At 47.4% G+C, this 11,791-nt stretch overlaps 1 protein-coding gene across 29 annotated transcripts in view; it reads left to right on the top strand.

The window, feature by feature from the left end:
- The window catches only part of SLC39A11 (solute carrier family 39 member 11), a 445,093-nt gene that overhangs the window by 288,676 nt on the left and 144,626 nt on the right, over positions 1-11,791 (top strand). For 28 of the 29 annotated variants that reach the window (XM_021066702.2, XM_084983768.1, XM_084983772.1 and 25 more), the window contains one exon: positions 8,033-8,203. In XM_021066702.2, coding sequence (XP_020922361.1) covers positions 8,033-8,203 — 171 coding nt within the window. Of the gene's footprint in view, positions 1-4,863; positions 4,934-8,032; positions 8,204-11,791 lie in introns of those variants that run through there. The other variant, XM_084983784.1, reaches the window with a different exon arrangement.

An 11,791-nucleotide genomic window follows, 5' to 3' on the forward strand; every position in this document is an offset into this window, starting at 1 on the left:
GACTTTGCATTTGCAGCCTGTGGTGCTGGTATTTCCGAGGGGTCCTGGGGGACCTAAGGACAGTCCTGGGTGAGTGGCCTGGTAAGGAATCCCTCCCAGGGAAGGCACCCCAAGCAGCATTTTTCCTGCCCTCTTTCCACTGTCTCTTGACCAGTAGCAGACAGCATTTTATCACCAATCTGCAGCACTCCCCCCTTCCCCGTACCTGAAGGCTGAGTCACATCTCAAGGGCCCACTGGGTTTTAAAGACAGCATTTAAGGCAAAATGTTCCAGGGTCAAAGTCTCTCCACCCCTTGTAGATCCCTTTTCTCCCCTAAACCACCACGACTTACCTCCTGCCTCTCCCACCTCCAGAAAATCAAAAGCCGAGAGTGAATTTGTTTTTCTCTCCATTTCTATTGACTCCTCTCCTTTCTTGGGAAATTGAAGCCAAAATTAGTTTAGAGAAGTAATATTGGCAGGTGGAAAGGGAGCAATGGGTAAATGGAGGGAATTTTCCCTCATTTCTTCTTCTTCTTCTTTTTTTTTTTTTGTCTTTTTGTCTTTTTTTGTTGTTGTTGTTGTTGTTGTTGCTATTTCTTGGGCCGCTCCCGCGGCATATGGAGGTTCCCAGGCTAGGGGTTGAATCGGAGCTGTAGCCACCGGCCTACGCCAGGGCCACAGCAACGCAGGATCCGAGCCGCGTCTGCAACCTACACCACAGCTCACGGAAACGCCGGATCGTGAACCCACTGAGCAAGGGCAGGGACCGAACCCACAACCTCATGGTTCCTAGTCGGATTCGTTAACCACTGCGCCACGACGGGAACTCCCTCTTCTTCTTTTTTAATGTCCACATATGTCGGGTTTTTCTGGTTTTGTTTTGTTTTGTTTTGTTTTTTGTTTGTTTTTTTGAGTATAGTTGATTTTCAGTGTTGTATTCTCTTGTTTATTTTCAGATGCATCTATCTACATTTGCATTTGTCAGATGCACATATGACACAGCTTTGTTGTGTTCTATATTAGGAGATCATTTGTTGGCCAGCAATTACAAGCAAGCAAGCCCTTAAAAGATGTAAGGATCTTTGCAAAAAGATAGGACTTTTTCCTCACACGCTAAGCTCTGTTTCCTGGGATAGGTCAGCCCTTGTACATGTTCCAGTGGTCAGTGTGAATCATGAAGCCGTAAAACAGAATTGGTGCATGAAGTCAAGGAGGTAACTTTCCCTGAGTTAGTTGTCCATCCTGGGCAGGAGGGAGCGGAAGGAGTACGCCCCCGTGTGGCAAGAGAGAAGCAGTGCATCTGTTAGTGCCTGGAAGAGCAAGAGGGACCGACCACTCAAACTTGAATAAAAAAGAAAATGTTTTGCAAATGATAGGTTCAGACCTAAACAAAATGCTCTCATGTCATTAAAAACTAGAGTCACAGAGGCTAAGAAATTCAGAAAATATTTCTGTAGTTTTAAATGAAACAAGTAGAATATGAAACTATATTTGAAGATGTAGAATCAGGAGTTCCCCTTGTGGCTCTCTATGAGGATGCGGGTTGGATCCCCAGCCTTGCTCAGTGGGTTGAGGATCCAGCATTGCTGTGGCTGTGGTGTAGGCCAGCAGCTGCAGCTCCCGTTTGACCCCTAGCCTGGAAACTTTCAGAGGCTGCAGGTGCAGCTGTAAAAAGAAAAGACATAAAGATGTAGAATCAGTTGCAATAGCTAACATGAATGGTACTTTCCATGTGCTGGGCACCGAGCTAAGTGCTTTACATATATTTTAGTTCTCATAACAGCCTTACTAAGTAGATTTGGTTATGAAACTCATCTTACTACAGAGGCACTGAGGCGCAGATAGAGCATTTTTACCCCAAACCTTTATGACTGATGATTGGCAGAGCCACAGTGCTGTGGTTGACAGAGCTGCGTTCCCACAGTGGCCAATGGCCTAGCATCTGATCTCTTCTGCACTTGCACTGGCTGCACCTCTGCAGGACATCAGTGTGCAGATACTGGACAAGGGGTAGGGACAGGTGACAGTGTGTTAGGGGTATCAGTGACTCTCTCTGGGGAATGGTCTTTAATATAGTTTTATTTACAGCCTACACAAGAGGAAAGAGTCCGAGTTGGGATAGGTTTAAAGACAGAAATAGGCTTTCATTTTGGATCTCTCCGAGCTGAGGGCTCTTCTGCCAAGACTGAGAACCACCCTGGCTCTTTCTCAAATTTCCATCTGGCTGCTCAGAAGGGCCTCCACAGGCCTCAGTTTCTCTACGTGCCGAGGTGGAGGCTAACCAATGTTGAGTAATTATTTCACGTTCACTGGTTCCAGTGCAGCCTTGCTTACATAAAGGTAGTCGTGCCAGTCCCATAAATGATGGAAGCAGGAGAACCAAATTTCTTAGCAAACATTGTCACACTCAGGTTGAGAGTTGAATTTCTGGCCCCCCAGGCTCTCCTGATTCTCTGGGAAACGAGGAGGGGAAAATGCGGGTGAATGGGCCCTCCTCTTCCCCGGTTTTCGCTCAGCCTTTCGGTTTTGTTTGCACACATCGTGCGGAGTGCATGTATATCGCTGACTACTCTTCATCTTATGTTTTGTACCAGAGCTTTAGAAAGAAGGGGTTTTGCCAGCGATTCGAAGTTTTCTGTATTTAGCAGATGAGGATTTTCCTCTTTGTGCCAATTCGATCAAATCGTCTCCAATGATAGCTTGGGGCCGTTTTGAAAGCTCTTGTGGCTGGTGATTTGTTCATTAGTGTTGCCCTGTTCATTGGCAGCCTGAGGTTCCGTCACTGGGCCGATTAGATCTGGCCAGCCACATCATCACGGGGACAGCAAACGTCCTGTGTTCCTGCGGAGTCTGGGCCCAGGGGTTGTGGAACGAAGGTTACCGTGGCATTTGTATAGCAAGACGCTCTCAGTCTGAGGCCCTCAGATCCATAAGGATTCAAAGATTATTTCAAAATCGTCCTTGCTTTTTTTTTTTTTTTTCTGGAGAGAGAACTCTGTGTTCCTTTGTACTTTCAAAAGCATCACTGATCCAAAATGGTCTAGAGCCTGTAATCTAAAGACATTAAGGCCTGGAGTTCCTGCTGTGGCTCAGTGGGTTAAGGACCTGACAACATTGTCTCTGTGAGGATGTGGGTTCCACCCCTGGCCTCGCTCAGTGGGTTAAGGATCCGCTGTGGCATAGACCACAGATGTGGCTCGGATCCGGTGTTGCTGTGGCTGTGGCTCGGACTCAGGGCCTTTCGCTTCAAGGGGAGGAAGTCAAACCCTGGGGGAGGGGCTTGCCCAGGCAGCAGTTTGGCTTGTGGCCACCAGGCCCCACTCTGCTTTTGCTGTACAGTATGATGCGTCGGGACAAGAATCACGTTCCTTCTTTGGGGGAGAAGAAAGCAGAGGGAAGATATGACCAATAAGGCCACCCCGTGATTCAGGGGGAAAAGGAAGCCTTGGACTGGTCTGTCTGGTGCTCCCCTCTGGTTCTCCTTCTCAAAGGCAGAAATGGGGTGCCTTTCCTGGAAGGTGAAGTGGAGAGTGACAGGCTGAGCCCCAGATCTGGGCCCCTTCTTTGTGTGGATTCACCGATGCTTGAATTTAAATTTTTTGAAAAAGTGGTTTTGGTGATGCTCAACTTTGAAGTTTCTCCACCTTCCTGGAAGGATTGTGACCCTGTGGCCCATCCTGGGTGCTAACAAATGCTTCCTGCTTACAGCTGCTTTACACTTAAAATAGGAGTCTGGTGGGCTAAGAAACAGAGATTTCAGGAAACGTTTTCAGATTTGTCTATCAGCGGGAGTGATTTTTTTTTTTTTTTTTTGTCTTTTTAGGGCTGCACCCGTGGCATACGGAGGTTCTCAGGCTAGGGGTCTAATTGGAGCTGTAGCCGCTGGCCTACACCAGGGCCACAGCAATGTCAGATCCCAGCTGCGTCTGCGACCTATAGCGCAGCTCACGCCAATGCCGGATCCTTGACCTGATAAGCGAGGCCAGGGATCGAGCCCGCAACCTCATGGTTCCTAGTCAGATTTGTTTCCCTTGCAGCATGACGGGAACTCCAGGAATGATTATCGAGATGAGGTTTCCACGGAGCCCTTTCTGCCTCTGGTGTCACACAGTGCCGGCTCACCAGACCCTCCATAAACTAAATGTGTGGATTTTAAGCTCTTAGACGTTGCTGCGATGACCGCTCTCGCTCCCTTTTTTGGCGGGCAAAGGAGCAGGTCACCACTCCACCCTGCCACCCCCAGTCAGCCACAGGCCCTTGGTTAAGAGGTGGCTTCTGGAGGTGAAGGACCTGGCTTGTCTCTTGAATCCCTCTTGGACCCACTGTGTGACCTGGAACCAGTGACTCCACCTCTCTGTTCTTCAAATTACTCGTTTATTAACGGGCGATGCCCTCCACTTCTCGAGGCTTTTGTAAGGATTGAGGATTCATTGAGAGTAAGTTCTTGGGATCAGCCATTGTCCAGTGTCTCTGAGGCGTATTTTCATTTCTGAACCCAACATTGGCTGTTCCTTCCCCCAGGTGGCCTTCCTCTCTGCCAAACCCTACTTGAAAATTGCCCTAGGCCATGCGTCTTCTGGGAAATCTCACAGGTGTCACTCTGGCACACCCCTAACCTCATGCCAGGCTCAGCCACTGCCTCCTTCAGTGGCCATCCTCTGTCCATGGCGCTGGCGTTTTACTAGCGCATGGGCAATGGTTTAACCAGCCTTCCCAGGAGAGGAAGAAGATTCGCTGCTCAGGAGGCATCCATGCTCTCGGTAATGATTTATTTGGACTAATTTTCCTCGTTGCAGAATCATTAGCGGCTGTTACCAAACGGTGGCTTGTTTAACTTTCTCAAGTGTGCCAGGTGTTCATGCCTTGCCGTTTCTCACCAGGGGCACCAGCGACATCAGCTTTGACACATCGGGACCCCAAGGCAAGCTCCGTTAATGACTCTATGCCTCTCAGTGGCCCTGTAAAATGCCTGTTTGGTGCTTGGATTTGCTAACGTGGCCCCATCCCCATTACTCTCTGTGCGTTATTTGCAGGAGATTCAGAGTCAGGTCCTTTGGTGACACTAGATTCAGAGTCAGGTCCTTTGGTGACACTAATGAGAATAAGTGTGGCCTTCAGTGCTTGTTAAGAGTGTGCATTTCTGTCCCTTAGATTTAAAGGAATTGATTCGTGTCTTCCCTGTCTGCCCTCAATTAAATTATAAAATCCCAAAGGGACAAGTTGTGTCTTTTTTGTCCCCATCAACTCCCACTAGAGAGTGTCCGGGGCAGGGCTGTGGTTCAGAGGAGGCCCGAGGAGTCCATGATGTCCACTAACTGGCCCAGGAGGCAGCTCTGTGCCCTCCCACTCCCTTCCTGGCATCCAGGCCTGTCTGCTTGTGTCTTCAGTGTTTATGGGCTTGAAATCCCACATGTTTCGTTCAGTTTCTCTGACCAGCCAGCGTGACCTGAGCCATCAGGTGTTGTCACTTAAAATGCACAAAAACATCACCCCCTCACCATGTATGTGCAGAAATACACAACTGTGCATATGCACACAAAGATACCTGATATCTTTGGAAGATGGTACCCAGTGGTAATAAGATGCTTGTGTGTGTGCATGCGCGAGTGCACACACACACACACGCACACACACACACACACACACACGGTATAGACACCACACTGAATATCTACCTTCAACTAAATATTGTCTAATTGCAAACATGGTCTGTTGCAAATGTTGTCCAACTGGTTTCTCCAGAGGCCAGTGTTGTGAGTTGTGGCTGCTGACCATTGGCGGGCTGGCGACCCTGGGATTTCAGAGGGGCAATAAAAGGCGCCTTCTCCCGAATGTGTCTGAGATCCAGCCATTTGTAAGAGAACCACCTGGGGCCACAGCTGGGGAGGAGTGAGTCTCTCTTTGGCTCTTTCTTGCTGCTCAAGCTACACCGGCTCGGTTTGTGTAAATAAACACATAATAATTTTTCAAAATAACAGATTTTTTTTCTTTTCCTGTTTCTGACATGTAAACCCATATTCCACTAAGGTAGGTTCATCTGAGAAGGGAATCAGAGGTTTTCTGCAGTGTATATAGTGTGATTCTGGTCCTGCAGTGTAGACCCGAGGGGGTGGCCTTGCTTTACAGTGGGGGGAAGGAGAGGCCGCCCCAGATGCCCGGGGTCAGGGATAACGGAAGCCTCCAGCTTCCTTGATTTGACTTTGGGAAGCATTTTCTGCAGTTTTCAGCTCAGAGATAAGATTTATTTTGCTTGTAAACAATCTGTCAGTGGAGAAGGGAAGTAGGTGCCATGGAGAGTTCCCTCCTACCCTTCAAGTCCATGACCATTAACTTGAGCGAGGCAAGTCCCCCATTGGAGCAAAGCGTCAATCAAGCTTCTGCTGTTTCCTCCACCTGGGGAGCCACAAAATTTATGAGAATGAAAGGGAGCACTAGTAATCCCCCTGGGACAGCAAGCCTAAACCGGGCTGTGGGGTTGCCCTGCTCCTGGTGGGTATCTAAAACACCCGTTCTGGTGACCTGTCTGTGACATCCGAGCCAGGCTGGGCAGGTTCAGATGATGCAGACTCTTCTTTCGCTTTGTGCCACCTCGTGTTTAAGATTTGCTCAAGACCCTCCTCCTCCAGGAAGCCTCCCCTGCAGAACTTTCCCATGCTGTGGACTGCAGGCTGGATACCCTGCCTCAATCTTGTTCTCCTGTATTTCAGATCCAGGCAGTTTGCCTCCATTAGGAACCAACAAATAACCCAGGAGGCAGTGGGTATTTGGGATAATTCGGCCCCAAGAAATGACACCCTTCAAATATACACCCAAAGGGGAGTTTTTATTTTTTAATTTCAATTTTAACTTATTTTAATTGAAGTGTAGTTGATTTACTGTACTGTGGTAGTTTCAGGTATACAGCAGAGTGGTTTGTTATGCATATATATTTGTATATATTCCTTTTTTTTCAGTTATTTTCCATTATAAGTTATTACAAGATATTGAACATAGCTCCCTGTGCTAGACAGGAAATCCTTGTATCTACCTTATAGATGGTAGTGCACGTCTCTTAATCCTATATTTCCAATGTATCCCTCATCCCCCGCTTCCCCGCAAAGGGGGATTTTTAAAAAGAAGATTCACTGGTGAAACTCAAGGGCTGGGTACTGTTGTCGGCCACAAGGATCAGAATGTCTGACAGTACCCAGGCTGACATGTGTCTTTCTTTCTGTCTGTTCATCTCTCTCTCTGGCTGCACAGTTTCTCATCTTTCCTTGTCTCTGTACAGCTGCTTCCTTCTGTCTCTCCAGCTGCCTCCTCCTTCCATGTTTGCATGGTAGAGCGTGGCTGCCCTGACATCACATGACCTTTCAGATGCAGAGCCACCACTGGAGTCACCTGGTCCTTTTCCATCCCAGTCCCCCATCCCTGGGGAGAGAATCTGATTGGCTGGGCCTGGCATCTGACTTGGAGTGTGACATGGAGAGGTCACCCCTGATATAATTCTGCAGGAGAGAGGGGACGTGTGACCACAGCCACAGTCCACACACAAGCATTTCGTACCATCCGAACACTCTCCCGCAGCCTCTCATTTAATTCTCACAGAACCCCTATGCCATAGCCCCATTATTATTCCATTTTATGAATCAGCAAACCTGAGGTTAACCTCAGGCGCAAAGAAGTTAAAAAGAGTCTGTTTCACACCACGCAGCTGATGAGTGCCCGAGCCAGGGAGTGAGCCAGGCAGCCTGGTTTCAGAGCCTGTGCTTCTGAATTACTACTCAGGACTGCTTTTCTTAAATAGGCATTGCTAGGATGCCCCATTTTCATCTTTCTACCCTCTTTACTACCTTACATTGGGCACCGAATGCCTGTTCAAGTTCTGTTTGATGAATGAATGAATGAGTGCACGAAGGCATGAAGGACCAAACAGAAGCACACACGGTCCATTAGGAAGTTAGGAAATAGCCCATTTCTGGCCCTGGAAGCTTCCTCAGGCTGCTGCTTGTCCAGATACTGACATGTGCGTTTTCAAAGTACTCTCTCTGTCCTTCTCTTTTTGTCCAGACAAGAGTGAGAACGGTGAGGCATATCAGAGGAAGAAGGCGGTGGCCGCTGACCTTCCTGAGAGCCCTGCTGCCCCTGTGCCATCTCAGGGGAACCTAGTGCAGCCCGGCGGCAGCAGCTGGAGGAGGATTGCACTTCTCATCTTGGCCATCACCATACACAACATCCCAGGTGAGGCTCACCCCAAGCGATCCAGTCACCCTTCTGCAGGTGAAGGAAAAGGGGGCTTGGGCAACCGTGACGTGGGTCCTTTCTCAAAGGGCTGGGAGAAGGAGTGCACATCTTTCTCGAGTTTGGTTTTTGGGTTACTAGTTCTAGATCGGTCAATGTATGCTAAAACTTGCTGTTTCGGTTACTTCAAATGATTTCACTCCAGTTTCCACCTATGAGTAACTTTCTTTACATATTTGATACCAAGTCCTTTGGGCATCAGTTCGTAGCTGTTGCCCGACTTCTGTGGAATGTGCCTTTCATGAACGTGGGATGTCTCTGGCTCTTCTTAATGCTTTTTTAAAGTGTTGACGTCAATATAGTTTCACACGGATGTTTGTTTTGCCTGCTTTCTTCATGTGGACATCTTTCTGAGATGTCCTTACTGTTACTGAGTCTAAGTTTGTGCTGCTCACTGTACACCAGGTCAGTAAATCGAGAGAGGAGTTGCTGAGGCAAGGAATAGGGACTTTATTCAGAAAACCAGCAGACTGAGAAGACGATGGACTCCTGTCCCAAAGAACCTACTCGCCTGAGTTAGAATCCAGGCTTCTTTTGTACTAAAAGAGGAGGGAGTAAAGCCAAATTATGTCCTGGTTCAGGTCAGCCTTGGGAGGGGACGTGTTCACTTCTTCCTGCCTGCAGTCGTTCACAGGTGGGCCTGATCAGAATGTCTCCTGGGAGCTAAACAAAGGTCTTTCGGCTTAATGCTCATTACGTGGGAGGCAGGGTTCCCAGAGATGGGCCATGATGTACAGTTTAAGCATCTTGGCAGTATCCCTTTCGTGATTAACTTGTAATGACTACAACGGTTCTTCCCTATTACCGATCCTTTCCTTTATAGCATTTCAGAGTATTTTGTTTTCTGTCTTTGGCTTTATCTTCGTTGGAAAAAAAAAGTATTGGTGTTCTATTTCAAAAATAGTGTGTTTTACATAGAGTCACTAGAAAACACAGATGGGCGTAAAAAGAGTAAAGATATTATATAAAACCCATGGGACCCTGAGGAACTCTTTGGGTTACATTTTGGAATTCCAGCTCGACTATTTACTGACTAGTTTATCTTGACAAATGACTCCAGCTCTCTGGACCTTGGTTTTCTTATCTGTGAGGTGGGGACAGTGCTACTAATGAGATGACTGGGATCTTATTTACAAAATCAACTACATTTATTTTGATAATTGGATAAGATTACATATATATTCACACATAGTATGTATGTATATATATATATATATATATATATATATATATATAGTACTTGGGCCATTTGAGCATGTGAAAAGTAGTAGCTATTATTAGCATTAATAACACCCCCAACTCCTTCAATCTTGAGTTCTTAAACATTCTTTTTTTTTTTTCTTTTTTCTTTTTAGGGCCACACTCTCTGCATATGGAGGTTCCCAGGCTAGAGGTCGAATCAGAGCTACAGCTGCGGGCCTGCACCAGAGCCACAGCAACTTGGGATCTGAGCCGCCTCTGCGACCTACACCACAGCTCACAGCAATCCCGGATCCTTAACCCACTGAGCAAGGCCAGGGATCAAACCGACAACCTCTTGGTTCCTAGTTGGATTCGATTCCACTGCGCCACGTCTGGAACTCCTTGAGTTCTTAAACATTCTGATCCCTCTTTCACAGATTTGGAACTCAAGTTTGAGTGATAAGTTTGCTCTGGGAGAAGCCCTGGTGACATATCATCTGAGCCCTTGCAGAGTCCATAATGTCAACCTTAATGTTCCCTATTACAGGAGCAGAGACTTGACTGGGCAAAGCTTGCTGCTGGCATATATTTCTCCTTGAAAACTCAGAGCTGTCGCTCTGTTGTCTTCTGGCTTCATTATTGTGGAAACAAAGGCCACAGCCAAACTCAGAGTATTGCCCTGTGGGTAACCTGAAATTCTTTTGCTGGAACAGTAAAGACTTTCTGAGGTCACCTTTAAAGAATGAACAGTTCCATAGGTTGTATATTCCAGCATGTATACGAAACCTGTCAAAACATTGTCTAATGACTTTTTGAGCTCGGATCTTCTTCTAGATGTGAAGTGGTTTCCTCTGTCATTTCTGTCCAGATCTCAGGAATTTCTATCATATGATCATGGAGGCTGGTTTGCCCCCAGTTTTTTTCAGCATCTCTCTCTCTCTCTCTCATTTCCCTCTTGGCTTTTCCCCTTTGGGCTATAAGGAAACTATGTTGGTGGTTTTTCTAGAGTTTGCTATTCAATATGGCTTGAGATGAAGTCTCATGTAGGACTTCAATGCACAGATCTGACCAAAGTGGATTTTCCTGGGTGGTAGGATCTGGTCACACCCGCAGTATCTTAAAGAGCTCATTGGAAGACCAAGGGCTCTGCAGAGGGCAGCTCCAAACCCTCCATGGTCACTTTCAACGTATAAGCTGCTGGTCATTCGAGAAGAGAATGCCTTACACTGTCTTTTCAGTGGCTGTTTTTGTGCCACTTAGGACCCCTTTAACTAACTGAAAAAAGAATAAACATCTAGGAGTTCCCATCATAGCTCAGTGGTAATGAACCCAACTAGTTTCCATGAGGACGTGGGTTCGATCCCTGGCTCTGCTCAGTGGGTTAAGGATCCATCATTGTCATGAGCTGTGGTGTAGGTCACAGACGCAGCCCAAACCCCACGTTGCTGTGGCTGTGGTGTAGGCGGCAGCTGAAGCTCTGATTTGACCCCTAGCCTAGGAACTTCCGTATGCTGCGGGTGCCCTAAAAAAGAAAGGAAGAAGAAGAAGAGAAAGAAATGGGGGCGGGGGAAAGAAAGAAAAAAAAAAAAAAGGAATATGGATCCGTTCAGTGGGTTTAGAGCCATGCTAGATGGTCGCGTATTACTGGCCTGAAGGGTCCTGTAGTGATTCTCTGTCCCGCTAAAGAACAAAACAGGGAGTTCCCGTCGTGGCGCAGTGGTTAACGAATCCGACTAGGAACCATGAGGTTGCGGGTTCGGTCCCTGCCCTTGCTCAGTGGGTTAACTATCCGGTGTTGCCGTGAGCTGTGGTGTAGGTTGCAGACGCGGCTCGGATTGCACGTTGCTGTGGCTCTGGCGTAGACCTGCGGCTACAGCTCCGATTCGACCCCTAGCCTGGGAACCTCCGTATGCCACAGAAGCGGCCCAAAGAAATAGCAAAAAAAAAAAAAAAAAAAGACCAAAAAAAAAAAAAAGACCAAAACAGGTTTTCTAAGATCCAGAGTTCATGTGATGGGCTCTGAGTTTCTGGGAACAAGCTTTCCTTTGATGGACCCTTCCTGAGCCACACCTGCTACTATTCTTCTGTTTTCCCATATACTCAACTGAAATGGTTTCCTGCTCCTTTTTTTGTCTTTTGTCTTTTGTATTTTTATGACCGAACCCACGGCATATGGAGGTTCCCAGGCTAGGGGTCCAATCGCAGCCAGAGCTACCAGCCCACACCAGAGCCACAGCAACGCCAGATCCAAGCTGTGTCCGTGACCTACACCACAGCTCACAGCAACGCCGGATCCTTAACCCACTGAGCAAGGCCAGGGATCTAACCCACAACCCCATGGTTCCC

The sequence above is a fragment of the Sus scrofa genome, chromosome 12 (assembly GCF_054392235.1).
Source record: "Sus scrofa isolate SSC_HxYL_T2T_F1_AM1 chromosome 12, Sscrofa_HxYL_maternal_Yorkshire_Landrace_v2.0, whole genome shotgun sequence".
Classification (NCBI taxonomy): Eukaryota; Metazoa; Chordata; class Mammalia; order Artiodactyla; family Suidae; genus Sus; species Sus scrofa.